This window comes from Artemia franciscana, chromosome 7 (genome assembly GCF_032884065.1).
Source record: "Artemia franciscana chromosome 7, ASM3288406v1, whole genome shotgun sequence".
In the NCBI taxonomy this organism is placed as follows: domain Eukaryota; kingdom Metazoa; phylum Arthropoda; class Branchiopoda; order Anostraca; family Artemiidae; genus Artemia; species Artemia franciscana.
This window is the reverse complement of record NC_088869.1, coordinates 19,266,221-19,293,005: the sequence shown is the minus strand read 5'-3', so window position 1 is coordinate 19,293,005 and position 26,785 is coordinate 19,266,221. Positions and strand designations below refer to the sequence as shown.

The window sequence follows — 26,785 nt, the reverse complement described above, 5'->3', positions numbered from 1 at the left end:
GTGGATTTGGATAGATTTTGGTGGAGGAGGAGCGTGCGTAGCTGTGTTGGCCCGAGGCGGCTTGGTCTTGCAGTGAGTTGTTTGGAGTAGTATATCAATTAATTAAAATTTTTATCCAACATTATATTTTCATTTACTGAATTACAAATTAAAAAAATAATAACTAAAGTCTCTATGGGAATACCAGCTGGTGTACAAAGGCAAGAGAAAATGAAATCTGATCTGGAAATGACGGTATCAAGGACATTGAAATCTGATTGTAAGAATTGTTTAAATGAAATCTTACATTACCATATATAGTAAAAAATTGAAAATAAAGTGGGAATTAATTTTTTTTTGGAAAAATGCCTCTATATGCAGCTATGCAGTTTTAGGTTGTAGTGGTCACATAATTCAAAAAAAAAAAAGTGTAAAACCAAACCCATGGGCCGCCAAACTGCCTTTGTGATTCTTAGCCTTTTCTGTTGCTAGCGCTTATGATCCTTGGCATTGATTTTGAATTTGTAGGTGTAGCGAACCCGAGTACCAAACAGACACAGAAAAGCCCAAAATAAAGGCATTTCTTTGCTATAATAAATAAAAAAAACGAGTTGTTACTAACTGAAAGTAAGGAGTACTTTATAAACAATAAAAAAACTTAAGCGTGAAGAGTGGGGCGTTAAGGAAGGGACAGCCCCTTTCATATACGAAATAATTTCTATTCGTTTTATGTTTTAATGTCGCTCCTTACTTTCAGTTGAAAAAAAAATTAATTTAATTTCTGAACGTTTTTGAATTAATGCAGGTTTTGAATTTGGCTCACCGTACATGAATAATTAAAACGAAATTCGTGTATTAACTTTACTTTTTTTTAATGTAATAATAACCTTATAATAACCTAAGTTTGATTTAGGGTTCAGTTGTATAAGAAGGACTCCCGAATCACAAAGGCTAATTTAATCACAAAGGCTTAAAGACAAAACTGTTTAGCTTTTCTTAGCAGGTGATAGTTGTCTTTGGGAATAAACAGATTGCTAATTTTTAAATTTTACAGATGAATAGCTTTGTAAATTTAACCAGTTAGTTTTGCTTTATTTATTTTTCAACGTGGCAACACTGACAAAAATATGCTACTGTCCTAATAGGTCATAATTTTTAAGCAACTAAAAGGAAATCTTGGAAAATTGTGGTTTTCAAATTTGCATAGACGAGTTAAAATGGGTCCAGGGAGCGGAAAATATTTTTATTTTGATGTTCTTGGCACTCTAACTTCTTGAAAAATCCCCCCCCCCTAAAAAACAGGTACTCTGACTACACATTTATGTATTTGGATTATAGTAGGATATTTATTACCCACAAAAAGCGAAACAATAATGAGGAGTACAAGGACAAAAAAATAAAAAGAAAGCAAAAAAAAAGTACAAAAAATGACATCAAATTCCATAAGCAAAAAAAAGACATTGTAATTAAACAGCTTCTGGAAGGGAAAAACGCAAAGAAGGGTCATAATCAGAAATAAAATTCGAAGTTCTCACACATAAAGCTTCAGAAAACCCATTTATTTGAGATGGTATATCAGTAAGGTTAAACTTATCCGTTAATTTACTGTTTCGGTACCAACGTGGTAAAAGAAAGAACAAATTACAATATCTGAAAGAGACCACTTGTAGGGCACTACAATACTTTCCCAAAACAAATGTGTAGTACCAGAAAGCAAAATATGACTGGAGAACTAAAACTGTGGTATAAATTACAGACACCCTCTTGACTACATCTTCCTATAGGGGGCGAAATTTTCCCATGTGCTACCCTTAGATTCTTAACTGCTCTATTTCTCAGGATTGAGCAAGTAGAAGAAAGAGAACAATTGAACAAAATTCCTAGTCAATTAACTGGAGTAGTAAGGAAAAGAAGTATTTTCAAGATCTAAGGCAGATCCTTTTTTTATCTTTTTTTTTAGTGTCTAAACAAAAAAAAACTTTTAATGCTGCTTGCAAAGATTTGCGGCTATCTTTTTATTTATTTTTATCTATATATTTGTTATATTATCATGAACACTTGAAGATATCCAAAATTATTTGGGAATTTCTTTCTTTTTTTATTAAAAGATATGATCTACTAACAATTGTTAGGGATCCTGTTGGCCCTAGGAGGGTTGTGGAATTGTCCTTGAAGGGATAACCATAATATAGGTAATTTATGATTTATAGATCCCTAACGTATTTATTTGGCTCAATCTCTTATTCCTAACTTACTAAAACGTAAAATTTAGATATTTTCAAGTTCTTTGGCAATCCTCGTTTGTGGAACAGCTTATATTTCTTTTGTATATGCTTATGATTTATTCTTGTCAGTAGAGTGATCTTCAAATTGGACAATAGAAACTATACGCGTAATTATAAAAGGCAATATCCCTTGATAGGTTTTTCCCTCTAAAGTCTCTTTTCCAAATTGTGTTAAACACAAACGAGATCGTATATTACTAGATTCAAACTTCGGGCTAAAATTATACTAAGAAACCACAGATGATTTAAACTGTCTATGGACTTGAACTAAATGAATACTTAATTTTTTTTCTCATATATATGTTATATTCTGCCCAAGAAGAAAGAAGCATGGTGATCTCATAAAAGTTTTATTTTGGAGCCTATTGTTTATGCCAAATGCACATTGCCATTCCATGACATCAGCTGCTTTACGTAAAAATGTAAAATGGTCTATGGTTGGTCAGCTCAAAATAATCCATTAATCAAAATTGATTCCTTCTAACCTTAAGTATGCCAATATGAACCTGAAACTGTAGTTATGAGATCCAGCAACTTAAAATTTCTAAAACATTCTTTTTGGGGTTTCAGCCTCACTTTGTGAGACTTCACTTTCAGTCTCGCTTTTCTCATTATTCTCACTTCAGTTGCTTCGGTTTTTGCCTTTGTTAACAAAAAGGTTTCTGTTACCAGACAAGTCTGGTCTTGTCATTTGCTGTCATTTAGGTGCACTTGCGCACAATGGAGTTGGGCGCCTGAGATTCAATTGTGTAACTACAGAATTAATGTTCTAACCCCTCTTCATAGCATTGGCAGACTCCTCATAGTAACTCCTCCTCTTAGTATAGCTAGGTAAAAGAGCAGACGAGGGAATTTTGGCTAATTACAAAAATATTGTGCTGTGTAGATGAAACTTTCGGGAATGTAAATATTACAATTTGGCACGTATGCATAAATTTATGTTTTGAGGTGGCGTGGAGAAGAATAATAATAATAAAATTAATAATTTGAACAAAAAGTGCTCTGGAATTCGGGAAAATTTATTCTTGCTGCTTTGTCCTTTTATTTTGGTTGAAAAAACTTGCGTCAGCGAAAAATTTGAAGATTTAAAACTTTTCCCTAGTAATGAAACAAAATTTTGAGATACCATATTTAATTTATTAATGAGACGAAACAGCGTATGGTTGTTTAATTTAGAACGAAGTAAAACCATTGTGACGCTGGGAAATTTTATTTTTTCTTTTTCATCTTTTTGTGATAAAGGTGAAGGATCGAGTTCCGTCTCTCTGTCTGTCTTGTTATAAGTTGTACCATGTCAATTAAGATAAAACAACACAAGACTGGAAAAAAAAAATGCAATTTTAAGAAGGTTGTAATATACTTTAATTATGTATGACTGACATTATGAATTATTCTTTCTGTCTTGTGGGTACAGTGGAAGTTAATCAAAATGTGAGCTGTTGTTGAATATGTAATTTCCATTTCAGGTGATGACAAACCGCTCAATTTAACCAAGTCCAGCTATTGAAAGCTACTTGAGTCTTATATGTGTTGTGCTCTATCTCCACTGTTTCTATTTCGTTGTTATGTTATTTTTTTTTTTCTCTGTCCAAGTTTCTCTGTATATTGTACCAGTGATCTTTTGTCTACTAATCCCGCTAAGTTAAACCTGTTCATAACTCCTTTTGGAATGACACCTGCGGTGTGACTAATTTCCTGACGACATGCCACTAGTCACACCTGTCTTGCTTGAGTAGGGGTTCCCTACATTTTCTTTTTCCCTAACCCCTTTTATCACGATGTTGAGCTGCTCTTTAAAATAGGCCACGTTACATTTTCTGAATTGTTATTTTGTACAAAATTGCATTAATTGCATAGCAATAATTTTGTCTTTTTTTTTTAAATAATTTTAATCTTACAAGACGATATTGGGCCCTTCTTTAGAATTAAATAAAAAAAACAAGTTTGTTTCAACTGAGAGTAAGGAGCAATATTAAAACTTAAAAGAAACAGAAATTGTTACATATAAAAGGGGTTCGCCCCCTAGTCAATACCTCGCTCTTTACGCTAAAGTTCGAATTTTGCTCGAGTGAATTTTGTTCTTAAACAATAACCCCTGAATCCCAAAGGTCGTTTAATTAGAATAAATAGCTCTTTTGAAAGTACTAAACAAAATTTAGCGTAAAAAGCGAGATGTTGACCAAGGGGCGACTCCCCTCATGTACGTAATAGTTTTTGTTCGTTTTAAGTTTTAATGTTGCTTTTTAATTAAAGCTGAAAAAAAATTTTTTTTTATTTAATTTCTGATCGTCTATTAAATGATGCTGGGAAATCTGGCGCCCTCTTCATAGAAATATCTCTCCCACATGAAAACTCCCTCTGTGGAAAGATCCTCCCACGTAGATCACCAACATGCCTTTGGACCTTCCTCACTTGCATTGAAATGGGTCATGAACAGGTTTACTTACTGTATAAAAGGCTTGGAAGAATCTCAATATATTTATTTTTGTTTATCATCGTTTTTTTTTTGTAATTTTATGGGTGAAAATCCCTATGTCTGTGATCAGTCTATAGATTTGTTTGTGCCTTTTTTTTCTTTTAAGTTCTATCAATCTTTATATGTTTTTTGTTGTGTGTGTGGTATTCTTTTTTTTTTTTTTTTTTGTCTTTTCTCATCTCTTTTAAAGGAATACCTCTTTGATGGTGGCTCCTAAATGGCGGAATCGTTATTAAACAAGTTAAAAAAAAGAAAAACGATTACACAAATTAGGAACTATGGCTACTTGCATGATTTTAAAGTTGTTCGAACTTACTGAATGTTGAGCAATTATTTATTCAGGAAAGCTTGTTATCTTAACAAGTGCTCTTTTTAGTTTCTAGTTATAGTCTATTGGCGCCATTTTTTTACGACTAGTAGTTATGTTATTATGGCGTTAATAATCCCCGCCGCCTAGGTTTTAAAACATTGCTTTTGGTATCATCTTTACAAAAATGAAGAAACAAAATTGCTCCCCCCCCCCCTCACAGTCACATTCTCGTGAATTGGTGCCACTGCACTTCAATACCTTGCGATGGTGTAGGGGATAAAGCTGCGCATCCTGTTTAATGGGTGACAGGTTCATTCCTTCGTGTGCCGTGGTGGCGCAGTGGATTTGACCTTAGCTTGGTAATACGGGACCCAGCGATCGAATCACGCTGCAGGAATGCACTGCAGGGCCGACGCAGGGACCATAGTAGTCAAGAAGCGTCGTTAATTCTTAAATAAATAAATAACTGCACTTCAATGGATCGAGAAGATACAAATGCTTTGACCTCAAGTTCTTTTATTTGAAAGTATAACTCTTATCTGTGACTTGTCGCCTTCTATGCTAAATATGGTCTATAAGTTCGCTTATGGTGTTTAAACTCTGTTTAGCGGGCCTAGTACACTGGTTTACGTAAAGTATGGAAGAATATAAGCTATATAATAAATTATAATTAATTATTAGCAACTTTCATAGTTAATATATATCGTCAAAGGCAAGCTTTATATAAAAAACTATAAATTGACCTTTCTTTAGAAAAAGCTAAGAAGTTTCTGTCATATTTTTCAGTATTTATTTTTCATTAGTACTTATTCATTTTTTTTTTTAACTTTATTGTTTATTTTTGAATTTTTGTGGCAAAGTGTAGGATCTTATTAAAAGCATAGAAAGACGAACTAATTCACAGGCATTGCTTAACTCGTCTGAGGGTGAATTCAGGCTTTTGTCTCCTTATTTTTGTTGTCGAAAGGAGTTTGTATCTTAAATTTTGAGTTTCAGCTACACACTTATGTCCCTTTTTTGCCCTTCCTTTATGGATTTGAAAAAAAAGAAAAAAAAGATTAGTGACAATTCTGAATATCAGTGACGAATTAAAAAAAAAAAAAATTAGGGGGGAATTGATATATATTTATATATATATATATATATATATATATATATATATATATATATATATATATATATATATATATATATATATATATATATATATATATATATATATATATATCATAAAGGGATAATTAAAGACATTTTTACTATTTTAAAACTATCTCATGTAAAACCTAAAGGGGAGAGTGGGGGGGGGGGAATGGTGCTTCTGGAGCTAACAAATGTAAGTGATCGTAGATAAATAAGTGTTTATATTTTACATAGTTTGGGAGTCTGTAACAAACTTGGCCCATATTTTAAAGGGGCAAATTTTATTTTAAGCTGACACATAAAAAAGAGACTCTTTGTCATTCTTCATAGCACGACTAGATATTTCTATTATCAAAAATCATCTATTAAATAAAAGAGGGAATGATGGTCTTGGAGCTTGGTGTACAGGTATGATGTATTCCTTTAAATAACTTATTTCACTTATCTTCTGATAAGACTGACCCTTAGATGTCGGCGGGCGCTTAAACTCTCTTTTAATTAACATTTTCAATTCCAAATATTGTGCACAATACTAATTAGTCTGAATTAATAGTTAATTACTCTAATTACTAGTTAGTTTAATTGCTAGCGCTTAAACCCTCTGTTAATTACCATTGTCGATTCCAAGTATTGTGCACAAAACATCTAAACGGGAACTTTTAAGTCTAGGCCTATTTTTACGGTTCTAGGTAAGAAGTCAGAAGGTAACACTATAAAAATATCAACTGCCTTTAAAAATCTTAATATACTTATAGTGCTATTACTGCTAACAACTCACTGCAGTACCAAGCCGCCTGATTACAACACAGATACACACACTCCTGTTCCATCCGAATCTATTCAAAGCCTCTTTCTCTACACCCTGCTAAGAACTTCCAATATCTATTAAAATATAAAAATTAATAAATTGTCTAATATAAAACAAAAATGTCTTGAAAATAAACTCTTAAAAAGGGTTTGAGCTAGCGCTCAAACCCTTTTTTAATTACTATTGTCGATTTCGAATATTGTGCACAAAATATCTAAACGGGAACTTTTAAGTCTCGGCATGAACTCTGAACGCGAACCAATTAACAAAAATCTGTACAGGTAAAAAAGTGAGGTTAACTCGGGCGTTCTCAGAGCTAAAAAAAGGAAGGAAACTGGGCCGCCTAAATAACTATGTGTATTTTAACTGGAGTTAATGGAGTGTTTGACTTTCTCGAAGTTTTATGTTTCATGCATTCGAATTTTAGTGAATGTTTTAACTGTTTTTGTTTGCCAGTCCAGAGTCGCCTTTCATATTTTAGTCCATTCATGAAAATGTTATTAGTCTTGCAACCATTAGATAGATGTCCAGTTTGTTTTGCATGGCGATTATTATTGATCGACACCTACATTCTTCATATCCGAACCTTGGAGGGTTGAGGGTGAATCCTGCATATATTTTTCTGTTTGGGGAGGGGGGGGGGGGGTAAAAACACGACTAAAGTTCATTTTCAGATTTTTCAAGTATATAGTTGATTAATGCGTAAGTTAACTTCCATATATCACAATTCGTGTAAAAACACGAACCGGATCTTTTAAGCATGTTATTAATTAATTCACAGGGGCGATAAAAAAAAAATAATTAGCTTTAGCGTTCATTATAAGGGAATTTACAATAAAAATTAAGTCATTATATCTTGTACACATAGTAGAGCATAAGGGTAAAAGAAGAAATGAAAAACGAGGCTGTTTTATTAACTAAAAGAAAAAGAAATAACAGTAAAAACATGGCAAAGGTATTAGGATATTCAGTTTTTACTGAGAGGGGTAGAGGCCCTTTGGAACAATTCCGGGCGTGAGCATTTCGGTCCTTTGGAGCAATACTAGAGGCAATGGGAGTTCTGTCTTCTCTTTTGCCCGGGGCAAAATGGCAAGGGATCCTTGATTAGCGCCCCTCTCCCACGCCCACAAATTTTCAGACCTAATGTTGAAATTTTTTTATTTATTAACGAAATTTTATGAATTAATTAATTTTTTTAAATTTATTAATTAATTAATAATTTATTGAATATTTTCATTTATTTACTACGCCCTATGCTTTATTTTAATAAAAATAGAATTTCAAAAGATATAAAATGGTTATAACCATTATTTATTTGAAATTCTACACCTCAAAGATTTCTGCACCCGGGGCAGGTGCCCCTGTGTTACCCCCCCCCCCCCCTCCTAAAACCGCCTCTGACTAGAGGGAAGAGAATTTCCCGACACCCTGCGTGCATATTAGTAAAATGCCTAGGTTGTCCTTTACATTAGGTATCCTTAGGTTACCTAGTAAAAACTCTTTAAAAGCCGAATTTAGTGTAAGTTCATTCACAATATGATGTAGCTAACACCAGACTCATTCATAATAAAATTTATCTGATTTGCTAATTCTGGCCACAGGCAAAAGTTATATAATATCAGTGTCCAACTTCCCTATACTACAAAGTTGAAAAAAAAATCGTATATTGAGCGTGCATTGAAGGGATTCATGATATGGACATAGTGAGCGGGAGGACGGCGTTGACACGTTTATTAAACGATAAGATTGTGTTCATTAAACAATATAACTTATATAATGCAGTCATAATATGGATAGAACTCATAAGTAATCACCAGAAAATTTATATTTGTTTCATAAGTTACTTTTAAACCTAACGTAATCAATCAGAGAAACCTATAGAGATTTCTAGCTCTCACCTTCAAAAACATGGAATGTATATCTTGCCAGAGGAAAAACCTTTCCTATATTGTAATGCTTTAAAAAGGAGTCAGATATTGAGCTCGCATTGAAGGTATTCATGATATTGACACAATATGCTGAAGGCCGGCGTTGACATGCTCATTAAACAATCAAATTATGTTTATTAATAAATATGACTGATATACTGTGGTCATAATGAAAATGATAAGTAATCACAATTTTTTTTTTCATATTTATTTTTAAACCCTAATATTAAGCATATCAGTGAAACCTACTATAGAGGTTTCAAGCTTCCATATGCAAAAGTGTTGAATTTTGCATCTCTTGCCAGAAGAAGATCACGAGCTCTTTCTTTTGGCAAAAGATACAACATTCCCCATTTTTGTAGGTGGGAGCTTGAAACCTCTACAGGAGCTTTCTCTGATACGCTGAATAATACGGTGCGATTTTCACTAAGATTCCGTGACTTTTTTAGTGTTTCCCCCTTTATCGAAAATCAGGCAAATTTTATCAGGTTATTTTTCATAGATAGAATAAGTGCCTGTGGGGCTAACAATGGGGATAGGCCCGATGTTGTGTTTCATGTGTAATAGCAACATCTCCTGAAAAGACTAGTATGTTTTGTTTGCATCTTTAAAAAAATGAATTTGGCTTATAGTTGATTCAAATCCGGCGTCCTTTTTGGGACGCCCAGTATAATGTATTTGTATGCTGGAGTGTGTCCATTTCGGTGGCTGAAGCCAGGCTCGTCTCTCTCGTTATAAATATTTACTAAATACTATATAAATACCTAAAAGTCTGATAATTTTAAAAGTTTAATCCGGAAAATCTTTTCGACTTCTTACTCAACAATCTCAAATGTTTCTATGTAATCCTCCACTCTGATTAAAATATGGAGCCATAGCACCTTCCCTTCAAATATATAAGGCCTGGTTGACCAGGAAGAGGCAACGAAAAATATGCATTAATGTTCAGCGTAACTGTAGATTTTAATGGGTATCTAGTGGTTGTGTATAAATTAACTTAATTTATTTTGTTCATTTTTGCTTTTGCATATCTTGACTCTGGATTGGTTATTTTGCCTAGTGGATTCCGATCGTGTCTTTAGAGAAGAAACATTCAATGTGCCATCTATCTATTTTCTAATGTTTGTAAATAGTTTTGTAAGAGGAGAATTGATAAATAATAACATACTTGTGTTTTTTGTTGTCTATTGAGAAACTGAAGCTTCGTTCTGACAAGGTCAGAATTCATTCTGGCCTACGAATATTACTCCCCCCCCCTCCCTCCACCATCAAAAAGGCCTCTATGTGGGAGAATACGCTAAGAACAATACATTTTTGCCTATGTATAAACAGGGAGCTTTTGTTCATTTTATTCAAAATTTTCAGTGAAGCGAATTTCTTCATTTGAAAAGAAATTTCACTGATTCGAGTGAAAAAATTGCGTTTAAAATATGTAAAAGTCTCCTCTTTACGCGTTAACAAAAAACATACTACAGCACTCTTTTAGATATGTATCTAAGGTTAATATTAATAAGAATAAACGTCCACTGATGATGTATAATGTTGCCGTTTCAGTTATGTCGACGATTTTCGTATATACGTTTACATATAATTTTACGTATATACGTTTCGTATAATGAAGTATTTTTGTCGACAGTGAAATTCCGTTGAGAAGGTCTTATCGTCAAATGTTTTCTCGAAAAACTTGCCAATGAAAAGCGTTCAGGAATACTGGTTTTTAGCATGTTTCAATTCTAAATTCTTGGTACAACCTGCCTAAGACCATAGGCAAGCGTCCCTTGCTTACCTCTCATTCCAGGCAATCTAATGGTCCTTTGTCAATTTTAAACCTGCCTGAGACTCTTGGCAGGCGTGACTTGCTATAAGATAACAAACCCTGTATTGGTCCAATAAGAGAGGCGCCCGCATACTTCCGACGTTTACCCAATCCAATTTAACCAAACACTTGGAAAACTATAGGTTCTATCACTATATTAGCTCTATGACTATCTACCTTGGTTCAACTGCCCTAGCAATGATGCATGGACGGATAATAGATAGACATATCTATTAACAAACGAACTAACTTCCCTTTTATACAATCTTAATAAAAGGGGGGGGGATTAATGCCAGGTTTGCTTCTCACTCAATTGGACTATTTGTCTTGGCTTTTTCTACAATTAGCCATGACTTGATGCCCGAAACTATTCCATTTTAATTCAAATTCAATTTAGGAAACTCATGACTTTAAAGCAACCTACAAATTTCACTATTTGTCTACGAAAGGTGATGAAGAAAAAACACGGTATTGTTAGCGAATATTCCACTCGTTTCTCTTTCGAATCAAAGTTGAAAAATCCGTTTCTCTGGCAAAATCTAGTTTAAAATGAATTGAAAGCTTCCTGTAAATGTATTGATAGAAACATGATATATTGTAAGTCCAAGGTTTTTTTTAGAAAGTGTCTTGAAAGAATTGAGCGAATTTTGTTTTCAATCTGGTATTCCAGCCGGATTTAAATAGTGACGTTACCTGGTCGTTTCCACTTTGGAAATATACCGTACGGTCAGACATTAGCTTCCAAAAGCGTAATTTGCTTGAACTACAGTCTTCAATTTAATGACGAAAAGGTATAATCGGATTCGGGGTAATTGTGATCGGAGAGAAAGCGAAGCTACTCATCATTCCTGAGTTTTAAAAAGACAGTCTCATGCCACTGTGCTGAAGTAACTAAAAAGGGAATGCTTCTTCTTTCTCTTGTTTTGATTGCTTAAAGATGTTAATACATAATCTCCGCCACTTCCAGGCTTTTCGGCTGCTGCGACTGAACCCTGATCCTCGTATTGGCAAGCAAAAATTAATTCACTGTGCCACCATAGGGTTTAAATTTTCTAGTTCTGTAATTTAGTAGCTATTTCTAAAGCGAAATTATATGGGATGATAATGTATTGCTTCTATGGCCGCTCAAGTCAGAAGAGGCGAGAGTTTTGGACGAGTTTGATCACCAATATCTCCTTTATACACTCCAAATCAACTGGGCGTCAAGAATTCCAAACGGCGAAGTAAAAAGCCGTTGCGACCAGTTTGAAGTGGTATCTCTTGCCATCAAAATACGGTGCCTCAAGCTCCACGGCTATACCTTGCAATATATCGAGACGTCCTCATCTGCGAGCCAGTACCCTTCTGGAAGCGACAGCCGGGAGGACAGAAGAGGAATCTTCGGCAAACATCCAAAGAAGACCTAAAACCTTTGGATGGCTTCCGGAGACTTCGTCGGAGATTGGACCGGGAGCGGCTGAAGATCTCCAGGAAAGCTGCAGCTAACAGATCGAGGTAGTCGTCGGGAGTAATTCCAAGATTCTTCGGTGCCGGGCTTGATAGTTCATTGTCTCGTTCCCCGCTAAACCGAGAAAAGTGCTTCTATGCCTACCATTTTACCGTGAGATTTCGTGATTTTCTTGAAAAATCTCACGATCGGAAATCAGACTTCATGATTTATTGATAAATATTTACACTCAAATTACTGCCAATCTTAAGTCAATCTTGTTAATGAAATCAAGAAAACTTTACCAATGAACCATGTAACATATTCTCGATTAGCCTAATTTATGTGGCATCCATATCAATGCTTTCTTCTGAATTAAATATTTTTCTGATTAAAGATTTCCTGCAAAGCTTGATGCAAAAAAAATTACCTGACCCACAACTTGTTAAACATTAGCTAATAGAAGTCTTCAATGCTCCGTTCACCCAACTGTTGCTGCTATTCTCAGTTAATTGCACATTCTTTGGTTGTATTTAAATGGTGTGGCGCTTTTTTATTCTGAATCTTTTAACGGTATATCATTAGGCCTTGACTGAGAGACATTCAATTATGATGCTATACTGATTGAACCGTGACTGCATTAACGGAACCGTTCAGTTCCATTTGGAGCTTCGAAGTGCAGATTGCAGACAATGTTCTAATTATGCTTTAGCCCGGTCCAGCTTATGTTAGGAAGGTATTCCGTACCGTTATGCATAAATGTGTTCAGTATACTTTTTGCAGAGTGCCATCTAGAATAATTTTTTTCTGTGTCGATTGGTCTATGCGATAAGTTTTTTATTCCATTAGTGTTGAAGCTAGATATTTTGCATAAACGTAACTAGTCTTATTTTAGCCAGTTAGAATTAAGCAAAAACGCGTTTAGTCCACGTAAACTGACTTCCCCGGACTGACAACGTTTATGCATTTTGTGGATTTAAAGAATTGTCTGAACACGTCTAATTTCAGCATTATCAGTGTTGCGGTGAAGAAAAAGACACTATTCACATATTTTAGAGATTTTGTTTATGCAAGCACAAAGGTTAATGCTTCAGCTTGTCCTATGAGCTTGGTATCAGACGTATTATAAGTTTTTCAGCCAGCTGTATGTCTCAAGAAACCAAATAGAGTTTGGAGAAGAGCTGTCCTACAAAATAGTGGTGATGACCTGGGTTCGATCTGGTGGTGATAGCCTATAGATATGCAAATCACCTAAGAAGAACCTGGGAAGTTGCAGATGACATGCCATGGTTCCGGTGGCTAAGGTTGCTGTTTAAGAGTTGTCTATGTTTATTCTTTTGTTATTTTGGAATATTACGTTCCCTTTCCTCATGAATGCCTCTGGCCATTCACTTTTGAAGTTTTTACATCTGCTTCTATTTTTGTTTTGTTCCTTCTCCTTATATATTTCTCGTGTGTACTCTCATTTGCAGTAATACTTCTGAATTGACTTGATTATTTTTTCACCAATTGTATAATTGAACAGTAAATCATATTTTAAAATATACCCCACCCCCTTCTATTCCAAGAAAACTAGCTATATAAACGATTTATAATCTTGGTATTCTCAGAAACTTTGTTATAGCCAGGATTCAGGATTCTTGACATAGAGAAATGCTTGAAAGTATCATCTTCCTAACAACTATAGTTTTCTCTGGGACAGGAGACTGCTCTTCAAACCATAATTTGCCTTCCTCAAGCTTATCTCATACTGCATCATTATTTAGCACAACATTGAATTCTTTTCTTTTTTTATTTCTTCATCTCAAACTGAAATATTACTAAAATTTTTGCCATTTCTTGGCAACAGCATTTATTGCGTATTATTAACCATGTTTTATCCTTTTGGAGGAATCTTAGGCCAAGGATGCCCCTTAACAGTATTTTTCTGAAATTAGGCTCCTCCCCCCTTTTTGACACCTCACAAGCATGTTGCTATAAAGCATTCTTTTTCAGGATGGCACTAAAACCCCGAAGAAAGATCGATCTGAGGAAAGCTATAAGCTTGATGGAATCTGATTCTGAAATGAAGGACCTGTCAAGTGATGATTCAGGCTCAGATTATGAACCTGACTGGAAAAGAATACCAGAACCTAAATGGACCAGTTTCAAAATTTAAACTTGTCTTTGAAAGAACTTGATGAAACTTATATATTCAAATGAACGTAAAAATCTGATTCTTTTGATGTACCTTTAGAGTTTCAGTTGCTATTGAGCCGGGTTGCCTCTTACTTACAGTTCGTTACCATTAACTGTTTGATAGATGAAGAGATATTAGCAGAAAACATGGAGGAAGCTATGGACATCTGAAAGAAATGGGCTTGAACAAGAAGCAAGCTATAGTATTCATCCTGACGAAAGAATCGATAAACCGAAGAGAAGAGGGAGGAAACCAAAAAGTATTATTCGCGCAAAGAGAAAGAAACTTAAGGATTCAGAAAAGGAGTGCACAATCTATAAAGACAAAAATCATAACGCCATAAAGTTTTAGAGTCAATAAGACTGTAGACTGCAGTGTATGAAAGAATAGCTGATAATACCAGAAGAAATCTGTTCATGTCGGTCTGGGACAGTACAGACAAAATAGTGCAACCGCAGTACCTGATATCATGATGGAACAGCAGGTTCCAAAATGTTCAAGAAAGTGAGGAGAGAACCCCAGAAAAAGCCCAATAATTTTTATACATTATTTGCCTGATGACCAAGGTAAAAAACAAAAGGTGTGCAAGAAGTGTTTTATGATAGCTTTTTGCTTGACAAGAAGAGAGGTGGGAACAGTACAATCTAAAAGGTCAGACAAAGGCATTGTATCTTCTACTGCTCCAAGAAGAGCAATTAATAAAACATCTTCAGAAAGTGTGGAAGAAATAAAAGAATATTTTATGAGTTTCTCAGCTTACGAATCTCATTATTCAAGACAGAAAACTCAGAGCAAGTATCTCTCTTCCAATTTGAATATCAGCAAGATGTATGATCTGTATGGTGAACCTCAGAGAACTACTAGAAAGAAAATTCTTTTTTTCTATGATTTTTCAACCTTGGTTTTACTGCACTAGCAAAGGATTCTTGTAGCATATGTTAAAAAGTTTGCTATCCAGGAAAAATCAGTCCCCAGCGATGAGACTAAAGAAGCAGTCAGAACAGAAAAAGCCAGCAATGAATCCCCTTTCACTAGGACTTGCAATTCAAAAAGAGCAGACATAGCATCAGCAAAAATTAGTGAAGGAAAAAAAAGTAATTCTGGTGCTTTGACCTGCAGCAGGGCCTACCAACGCCAGATCTTAAAACGAAACTTGTTTTGTATGAACGTCAGCTTAGGACATACAATATCGCAGTTCATGTTATCTCTTATAATGAAACATGGTCCTGTAACTACCTCTGGCATGAAGCTATGAAGGACAAAGGGGCCAGTGAGGTGGCATCATGCTTATTCCACAGCCTGTCTAATCTTGCTGAGTCTTTAGAAACTGTGAGACTTAATTCAGACACCTGTGGCTCACAAAACAGAAATATGTTTGTGTCGATAATATTTTCTTACTGTACATCTCACTTAGCTGGTAGCACCCTGTCACATATCGATCAGAAATTCCTAGAGCCTGGTCATACGCACTTAAAGTGTGACACTGACCATGCCTGAATCGAAAAGGCAAAGAAAACATCTGATATTCTTGTCAGAATCCAAGGAGATTGGGCCAACGTTGAACGTTTACAAAAGATGAAACGCCAATGATTGCACGTGAAATGAAGAAAGATGAGCTTCAACAGATGTTTACCAAATGAAGTGTTGACACAGGAAAGCGTAGATTTTCTTGGCTAGACACACGTTGGATTCGGTATGAGAAATATTTCGAAATTCGGTATGAAACACATTTTGAACTTTAAGACAAGCTTAGGGGATGACGAACCGTTTAGAATACTGAGCTTAGGAAAAGAGGAAGCAATAACGAAAGTGCTGAGACCCAAATATCCAAACGGGAAATCAATCAGCAAATCAAAGTACGACGATATTATGTCGCTTTTGCCATTACTTGATGAAAACTATCATTCTTTTAATGTCCTCCCTCATATAATGAACCTCATATACGACACAGTATATTGATCTTGTTCAGTATCTGAACAAGCACATATCTGGCTTGTTCAGATACTTTATACTCGATGCTGATTTTTAGCTCTTGCAATTTTTAGTTGTGTTTAACAAAAAAGTTAGAAGGACTAAACACGTTTGTGCGATCTATTTTTTCTATATCTGGTAAAATCATATTTTGATTAAAGATGTTCACTCCATTTTCTTGAAAACAATAAGTAATTGACTAATTACAATATTACCACCAGAAAAAACAGGTAAAGTTTGCCTAGATAATGGTTTTGAAAAGGCATTTCAGCTATGTTTCGATTTGCCGGAATTTTGTTAAGTTTGTTTTCTCTCTTCTGTAAAATTTAAAAAAGTGAATTGAGTACATTTATGCATAACGGTACGGGATTTCTATAACTAAATTGGGAGATGCACCCTAAGATTCTTGTCATTGTGACTTCTACCAGAGCGGGTCTTCGGATCCCAACCGATCTTGGTGGCAAGTAAACGTAGGTGTACTAGTTCTGTCATTTGGTAGTTTGCACTAGAGCCTATTTGTTTGATGTGAGGGTCAGTGCTTCAAAATCTTTGGGTTTTCGGGAGATCTCACGACTTTTTTGGAAAATATTACGGTCGAAAGTCAGATCTGCCGATAAAGACCTATGCTCCTATTATTGCCATTTTTAGAACGTTTTGGCTAATAAAATCCAAAAAAACTTCACGGCATTTTTATTTCGAATTTGGGAAAAGTAGCCGGGGCTCATATAGCTTAAGCACCTGATCTTGAGCAATATTGAGTCAAAACTAGGTTTTCTAAAGAAAGCACGAGTGACAAGAAGAGAGACATTTAACAGGGTCATGAGCAAGCCAAAATTGGAATCAATAATGTATTCCGCTTGTTAAAGCCAGTAAGAAAAATGCTTTATTTGGTATACACGCTTGAGAACGCATGTCGAAAAACGTTTGCCGATAAAATTATTTGAAATTAATCGATTTTGCATAACTTGAATGAGCATAAAAATAAATGTCTTCCATGAAGGTTATACATTTTTATCAAAATTCGGTTTTTAGACTTTCGGTTTCTGTTAGCAAACGTCGCAATCGTTTCCTTTCAATGAACTGTGTTATTCTTGAACTTGAACTGCCCAACAAAAATATTATGGAAAGCATTTAATTTATTCATTTACTCCAACATAAAGATCACAAAAAAGTAACTGAACAGTCTCCAAATGTAAAATGCAATTTTTCAAATACGGTTGCTGAAAATTATTCAGTCTAACTGTTTAGCTATAGAGGCTTCGTAGCTGTAGTATTTTCTTCCAGTATTTTAAGTGTATAGCCTGCAAAATGACTGGGTGGCTGTTTCCCTGATAAGTCAGTACTTTCTTTAAAAACGGTTTTTGTATTTAAAATTCATGGGGAACCAAAGAACACAGTAATCACACTAAATGATTTTGGGTGACCTTATTCCACAACAAGTATTATTGTGGATTCAATAATTGAAATTTTCCGCCGAATAACGATCGGTTCGTATTATAGTCATACTTATGGATAAAATCCAATTTACCTACAACTGTAACATACAATGGAGAGGCTTCCAACATCAAATTGGTTTATGTTAGAAAACAACATTCAAAGGTACCGTTGCTAGAAAAGTAACGTTAAAGACGGCGGATCTTGCAAAAGTCTAATTTCGGTAGCCCAAGAATTTTAAGCTATTTTGTATCAGCTTCACCAAAATGGCTCTATCTACAGATGCTACTGTACGCTATTTTGGTGTAAAAAAAAAATGTCTAATGATATATTCTGTGTATAACTTGTTTACAACTTTCAATTGTAATTTTTATAATTGACGAGTGAAATTTAAAGCGCAATGTTGAAATTGGAAGTTTGGAACAGTAGTTTCCCTATTGGTATTATGAATCCGATATAAGATAAAGACAGTAATAGATTATTCTTGGGATTAGAATCAAGCCTGTATCCAGTGGAGAAAAGGGGCTGTGGTGTTTGAATCCTCCCCCCCCCCCAAAAAAAAAATCGCCCTACTCATAGAAACGGCACAAAAATGCAAATAAACAAATTTTGATGTGTTTTTCAAAAGTCCCCCCCCCGCCAAAAAAATTCTGGTTGCACCCTTCCTTGTCAACAAAATAATTGATGGAAAAGTAGCAGTAAAACCCTGAAAAAGAAAAACTTTACGACAATAAGTTTAAAAAAATCGATAAATCTATCTGTCCGTTTTTCACCCTACAGAGTAAAATCTGATTGTTCTTCAAGCATTTCCTGTTCCTCACATCCTCCTTTCAACATTGTGCCCTTTATAAGCTGGATAAGAAGGATAATCCAGATAAGTGGTTTATTTATGCCATAGATGAGCCTGTTTTTGTTTTTCCTAACAACCATTAGATAAAGGACATATGGATGTAACGCTTTTTCGGGTAAAACTGAACGCATTCAGATCGACCTGGGTGATTCCCATGGACTAGCGGTCGATTTTAATGCGCATTATGCCCAAGCCGCGTCATCTTCATACTAGTTGATAAGAAAGGCAACATAAATGAAGGATATGTTTTAAAAAAATTGTTTGTATGTATGTTTGTGACGTTCTTATGAGTTGGGCAAAAATTCCGGTAGGAGTTCGAACTCGGTAACCCTCCCCCCACTGAATACAGCCTTGATTCTGATCACAAGAATTGTCTATAGCTGAACAAAACTATGTTAGCAAGGGATTTCCTCTACTCAGAACGCCTGTTTCATGTCATCACTGTTCAGCTCAGGACAGCCGATTCCGTCCACATACACTAAGGAATTGATGCTATTACAACTAAACAACAACACTTTCAAGCTATTCCAAAGTTTAAAAAATTATCACACCAGTCTCTAACCCCCAATGACACGCCTCTGTCTTGATAAATACTCTTTTGATTGTGGTTGCAACATTTTGGATACACATGACGACTTCTTGTCACCTTTGCACAACGCTGGCACAAATCTCGCACATCGGCCTGAAATAGACAATAAATAAATTTTTGATTTTACTTAGCTATCAAAAATTTGTACTTCAGTCCTAATGAATACTGTACAACAGGATGGCAGGAATAAATTAGAATGTGGTTTGTTACATTTCGATATGATGTCATATGTATCATTGATATGAAAAATTTTACTGGCGGGAAAAAAAAACTGAAAAGTATGCATTGTCCCCCTTGGGAACTATTCCTGACTACGCCTCCGCACAGCTGTATAGTTAAATTGAACGAAATTTTGAGAGATGACAATCTGTATCATGCATGTATGGAGCAATATGTTAACAATGAAGCATTTTACGCGCGTTAAAGAACATATACGCTTTTCAAAATTCGATGGCTTTCACCGATAGTCTTTTTTTCTTATTCGTGGATTAGAATTATAGATTATGTTTTGTGTCAATCTGCTTTTTTCTAACAAAATACTTGCCAAATCACTAAAATTTAGCTTTGACCAAAGGTAGCATTTAATTAGTAAGCAAGGGGATTTCAATCTATTTTCAGCTTTTGAAATCTATTCTTAATCAGTGTGAACTTTGGTCGTTTATTTTAGATTATATCTTTCGTCCATGTTGCGCCTCTTTTTTATTGACTCAAATTGCAAACTGACACTTAAACTTTTATAATCACTGATTTCTTAATAAAGTGTCACTACAAATAAATATATACAAGATTAATATCCTTGGAATTATAAGTACTTATCCCTTGTTATCGAGAATGCGGAATATAAAGTTAAGAAATTTTATGACTAGCATATCCAAATGAATTCATATCTGGGGGAGAGGGAATATGAAAGGGAGCGGAGTTATGGAGAAAAGATGAGAAATAATATAAAAATTTTATTTTTGGTGACCTTTTTAATTCGTTTTCCTTAACTCATCGACTTTTTTCATTTATGCATTAATAGCTTCGATAATTCGATATCTATGTTCTGTAAAGCCCAATCCGCTTTGCGCTTCTTATTTTCACGAAAATCCGTAGATTCTCGAGAATTTTTTTTTAACTTTTCAGTCCACTTTCGAAAACGAGATCAATTAATTTATATTTTTACATTTATTATTTATGTCTATCTTCCCATATTAAATCACCGATAGATAATTCTTTAAGTTTCGAGGAAGCTTCCTTACCAAGATATTCCTTCCTTAAAAATCCAGAATGAATATTCTATTTATGAATTCCTCTTTCATAAAAGAAAATCAAAAAGATGACACAATTTTCCCTTTAAGTTTATGATAATTTTCAAATAATTAACCTTTCTTTTTATGCATCAAATTTGTTCCTTTCCTCAGAAATGTTGGGCCCCCTTAAAATAAAGTCCTGTATACGAGTCAGATTTGTAATTTTATTTTTCAGGAAAGATAGACACACAAACTTGCGACGAACCAGACAGTACGACTGAAATATTCATTGGATATAAAAATGTTATTCAGTCCCCTTGTTCCCAGAATTAATTATCAACCATGAAGGTTAAAATAACTCAAAACGTAGTTCATCCTGTCTTGCTTCGTTATATGAAAATTTGTTTTGTCCCCCATCTCATTGAAACGTGACTTTTTGTTTAGTACCATAACGCATAATTCCCTGCTCCTCCTCCTCAAATTTCCCTCAATACACAATGATCATTTATCTCAGTACCAATATCAGGGATTTTCTATGCAGGAGGAACAGTTCACGAGGTGCTACTTTTACTGCTAATATCATATCGCAACACAATGCCGTCTAAGTCCAACGTAAAACCACAAGTCTGTGTCAGTTTCTTTCCTATGTTTCCGCAATGGTCGCTGGTCCTCGAGGTCGACACCCTTGCAATAAGCAGATCTGAACCAAAGCCCCCCTCCCCAGAGTTTCCAAGCGTGGCTTGATTCACTGATGTTCCTCAAGTTTTGTAGGAACTGAATAATAACCATAGCCATGCAATAGCGCTGACGAAGTAAAGAGTGATGTTGACTCTATGGATTATTTATTTTATTTTTTTCACCAAGCCATTTCGCATGGAAGGAGTTGTCGTAAGAACTTTGGAGGGGCATCACTCGATTGAAAACTGAAAGTTCTAGCGTCCTTTGCAGGAGTCAAAAGTGATTGGAGAGCAGCCAGTTCCCATTTCCCGCCTCTTTTTGTTGCCCTTCCATCAAAGGCATTCAATTAGAATTCACAAACAGGTATTTTGCTCTACATAGTTGAAAGGTCCAATAACGATGCTACTGGGGTTGACATGACTCTCAAAGTCTTAGGGGCAAAGTCTGTAAGTTATGCAATTTAGATATTGTTTAATTATACTGTTTGTTATTGGGAAGGGGGAATATTTGATCGTGGATCTCCAAAAAGGCTAAAGGTATTAAGGTGAAGCTTTCAGGGAATGCTGAGGGCAGTGCTGGGCTAAATCAAAAGGAAATATGTGCATTCAGGTTGTCAAAAGGGTGCGTCAGCAACGTCTTAAGAATGGGTTAGTGTACTGCTATTGCTATTACTGGGGCTAAGGCTATTAAGCCGAAAATTTCCGGGATGTTCAGGGTAAAGTGGAATCAAATCAAACACATTATGTGCGTGTTTGTTATCAAAAGGCCGCATCAGCAATGTCTCAGGAACGGCTCAGGGCATTCAGTTGAAATTTAAAGGGCCTGCTGAGAGGGATGTTGAGCTAACCAAAAGACACTATGTGCATGCTACTACTACTACTATTACTACTACTTCTACTGCTGGCACTATTGCACTACTGCTACTACTTTTACTACTGCTACTATTACTAACAAGAATAAGGGTAGTAAGGTGGATATTTCAGAGAATGCTGAACAAAACTGAAACACACTGTCTACTTGCAGGTTGTCAAAAGGGTGTCGCAGCAATACCCCGAGAACGGCTTAGGTTAATAGGTTGAAACTATCAGGGTGTGGTCAGGTGGACGTTGGACAAATCAAAAAGTATAATGCGCATACTGCTACTGCTACTACTACGGCTACTACTACTGCTGCTACTACTATTACTACCACTGAGGCTAAGGCTATTAAGGTGAAACTTTCAGGAAATGTTGAACTAAATCTAAACACACTATATGCATACTGACTGTCAAAAGGGTGTATTAGCTGTATGTTAGAAGTGGTTTAGAGTAGTAAATTGAAACTTTCAGAGAATACTGTGGGCGATGCTGAACTGACCGAGGGGCCCTATAAGCATGATACTATTATTTCTATTGCTAGTTCACTGCGTCTGTTAAAGGTGCAAGTATTAAAGTGACATTTTCAGGAGATGCCGACAGGGTCGTTGAAATAAATAAAAAAAACGCACTATGTATGCAACTTGTCAAAAGGGTGTATCAGCAATATCTCAGCTGTGGCTTAGGATACTAAGCTAAAACTTCCAAGGCTACTAATATTACTTCTACTATTCCCACTATTTCTACTGCTGCTATTACTGCTACTATTTAACTAATTGAAAATAGTTTATATGCATGCAGGTTAACAAAAAGATAGGTGGGTTATGGCAAGGCTAGAATAGGGTGTTGAGTTGAAACTACCAGAAAAAGTTGATGGGGATTTAAAACTAAATCGAAACGCATTGGAAAGTTGAGCAGTATGTTAAACTACATAAAAAGGCACTAGGTGCACGTTGGTTGTTGAAAGGGTGGATCAGCAATATCACAAGAACGGCTGAGGATAATAAGTAGAAACTTTCAGGGGAATTTTATGCAGATATAAAACCAAATCAAAAGACAATTATGTGGATGCAGGTTGCCAAAAGAGCGTATCAACAATGTCGCAGGAATAGTTAAGGGTATTAAATTGAGACTGTCAGGGCTACTACTATTACTACTGTAGCTACTATTGAAGTAAATCAAAAAGTTTTAAGTACAGCCAGGTTGCCACAATGGCATAGGTACAATGTCTTAGGAACAGAAGAAACTATTAAGTTTGAACTTACGGGGAAAGTAAAGGGAGTGTAAAACTGAATTAAACGGTACTATATGTATCCAGACTGTCAAAAGGGTGTATGTAAAATATTTCAAGAACAGCTATGTGTGTTACGTTAGAGGTCCCAGAGAATATTATTGGGAATTTTAAACTAAATCAAAAGCCACTATGTACATCCAAGTGTGTCATAAGAGCATATTTGCGATATCTCAGGAACAGCAAAAGATATTAAGATGAAACTTTTAGAGATGTTGGTGGATGCTGAAATAAATCAAAATACACAATATGCATGCGCGTTGTCAAAAGGGTGTATCAGCAATATATTAGGGATGGCTGAAGGTATTAAATTGGAAATTTTAGGGCACTACAATTACTACCATTTCTTCTTTACTGTAACTACTATTTATGCTACTACCACTAATGCTACAGCTACTGCTGCTAGTACGACTATTTATGAGCGCAACTGCCACTATTCACGACTACAAGTGCTTGCGACTTCAACAACTGGTTACTGCTTGCGTCTGCAACTGCTTGTGACAGCTTCTTCTGATACTACTGCTACTACCACTACTACTACTGCTACTCATACTACTACTACTACTGCTACTACTACTACTACTACTGCTGCTATTACTACTACTACGGCTACTACTTCTACTACTAAAACTATTAATACTACTATAGTTGCACGCTATAGTATAGGTGGTACAGTAGTTGTCACTGCAGCTACTTGTTACTTCTTGCGTCTATGACTGCGACCACTTGCGATTGATACTACTACTACTGCTACTACGGCTATTTATGAGTGCAACTGCAACTGTTTACCAATATTACTACTACTACTCGTACTACTACTACTACTACTTCTGCTACCAATATTGATACTACTTCTACTGCTAATACTATTAATACTACTATCGTTGCATGCTACAGTGTAAGTGGTACATTAGTTGTGACTGCAACTACTTGTTATTACTTGCGTCTGTGACTACTTTCAACTTCGACTACTTGCGACTACTACTGCTAATACTCCTACTGCTACATTAATACAACTACTACTACTGCTACTATTACTGCTGCTGCTACTACTAATACTGCTACTACTGCTACTACTACTGCTACTAATACTACTACTACCACTACTACTACTACTACTACTACTACTACTACTACTACTACTACTACTACTACTACTACTGCTGCTACTACTGCTACTACTACCACTACTACTACTACTACCGCTACTACTATTACTACTACTACTATTACTACTACTACTACTACTACTACTACTACTACTACTACTGGTACTACTGCTGCTACTGATACTACTGCTACTACTACTGCTAATATTATTACTGCTGCAATTACTTCTATTACTACTACTACTTTTGCTATGGAATTAAATAAAAAGACTTTAAATGCATACAGGTTGTCAAAATGGCAACGATGCTATATCTCTGGATATTATGCAATGCAATTGGATATTAAGTTGAAACTTTCTGGGAAAGTTGAGGGGTATGTAAAACTAAATTAAAAGAAACTATGTGCATCTGGATTGTCAAAGGGACGTCATCCTAGGATATTCTAGCAATATAGTAGTAAAAACTTAGGTTATTATGTTGGAGCGTCCAGGGCTTTTTGTGGGGGATATTGAACTAAATCAAAATAGACTATGTGCACCCAATTTTGTCAAAAGGGTATGCATGCAATATCTTAAGAGCAGCAAGAGGTATTAAGTTACAACTTTAAGGGAATGTCGAGTGGGAAGTTGAGATAAATCAAAACGCACTATGTGGATCCATGAATGTAAGAAGTTGCAGGGTCAGAATTCTGTCAGTGAATAGAATCTCAAAGCTATGCAGATTTTCAACCCATTTCTTTAACTATTATTCCCATTGCCCACCCATCCAAAGCCTTATAGTATTACCTTGAAAGAACATTCATTTTCGGGACCAGATTCAATTTCAAATTTATTTCTAACTGGTTTCCATGCTTGCATCGCTCCAGTACTGTAAATTTTCCAGCCCCACAGGGATTTAATATCGCTCGGTCGACTTTCAGCCATCTTTGTTAGTAGGATGAACAGAATAACGAATTGGCATATGCTGAAGCTGTGACAAATATTTTGGTTCATTATGAAGCCTGGAAAAAAGTTGACGAACAGCATTTAGTATTTAAAAGAAAAACAACAGCAGAAAACAGTGTTACCATCTTTGAAGACCCTAATGTTAAATACTAACAAATTTCACAGGCTGACTAAATATACTGAAATTTGCCTCCTTGTGTGATGCTTCTTATAGACTTTACTTGGCATAATAATTTGTTGACAATCAAGTCGGAAAAAGCACAAATCAGCCAAATCTTATTCACATCATGTTTTGTCATAAGTGAAATCACTTGTGCAAGTTCCCAAAGCAGCTGTTCCATAGACTCCCTTATGCTTTTGTCAGAGAGGAAGAATGAAAGAAACTGCTCTGAACATACGCATAATCAATACTGATCATATGCTGACAGCAGCAATTCTTTGAGAATATTAAGTACTGTTTCTGGACATCACTAAAGCAGGGGATTTAAGGTATAAGTCAGAGCTTTGTATCATTACCTCTTGCCTGAGGATAAACTCAGCGAACGGTTTGAGCTCAATCCCCTGCATGTCATTGCTCCGCATAAAACACATCAGCAGTGCTGAAGCGTTTTATGTAAACTGAGTCGGCTCTGACTTGTCTGTACATATGGGATCGGAATTGCTGACGATTGGAAATGGTATTCAGAGTTAAGAACGCACTTGTTGCCAGCAAGTTCAATGTCCCCACGAAAAACTTCGTGGGGCTTAGGAGATCTTTCCTGTTAAATACCCAGGAGGGTACATGTGGCTTTTATATAGAGCCCTTAAAGTCCCAATATCTTAGAATTTTACCAATTGCATCCTTTATTTTCCATAAATTCTGCCATTGCGAGCACCTTTTGGAATTGGGTCCCTTGCCGAGAAATTATTTGTGGGTAAGTACCAGAATTGCTTATGCGATTTGGTTTGGACAGTATAAAACACTTTTTATTAAGTTCCAACCAATTATGGTGTTTTTAATTGCTGCTCTGCTTCGTCAGCTCAGTGTAAATAATATCCTTCACATTTTTTTTATTTCCCATTATAAAAATATTTTGCTTTCATTTGATGTTAGTCTCCAAAATCATTTTACAAAGCTTGTCAACTCAATCCTTTCAATTCGTATTAACCAATCTCAAGTGCTATCGGTAGAATTTTGTGTTATACTCTGTGCTCTTAAGCAAGTGAATAAGTCTGAGTCTCTCGATAGTGATGCTCTTTGCTTCAAGTTTTTTGCTTATGATTGTCCTAAACTACTGAAGCATTTGCAGTCACTGTTTCAGATGTGCTTGACAAAGTCCATAGTGCCAGATAGTTTACGTCTGGTTGTATATCTTCCATTTTTAAGAGGGGTAAGTACCCCAGTGCTTGCTCTTATTACCGTCCTGTCACTGTGTCTTGTTTTGTTAGTAAACTGCTTGAATATGTGGTGCTACCTCCCATTAATTTCAAGGTATGGGCTACGGTC

The 26,785-nt window shown here is 35.5% G+C and overlaps 1 protein-coding gene and 1 pseudogene across 3 annotated transcripts in view; one reads left to right on the top strand and one right to left on the bottom strand.

Annotated features, from left to right (window-relative positions):
- Positions 1-17,453, top strand: part of LOC136028945 (uncharacterized) — a 32,845-nt gene extending 15,392 nt beyond the window's left edge. For 2 of the 3 annotated variants that reach the window (XM_065706935.1, XM_065706934.1), the window contains exon 5: positions 3,731-10,102. In XM_065706935.1, coding sequence (XP_065563007.1) covers positions 3,731-3,771 — 41 coding nt within the window. In that variant the 3' untranslated portion in view covers positions 3,772-10,102. Of the gene's footprint in view, positions 1-3,730; positions 10,103-14,163 lie in introns of those variants that run through there. The other variant, XM_065706936.1, reaches the window with a different exon arrangement.
- On the bottom strand, positions 17,437-25,157 carry LOC136029616 (uncharacterized; annotated as a pseudogene).
- Between the last annotated feature and the right edge of the window lie 1,628 nt (positions 25,158-26,785).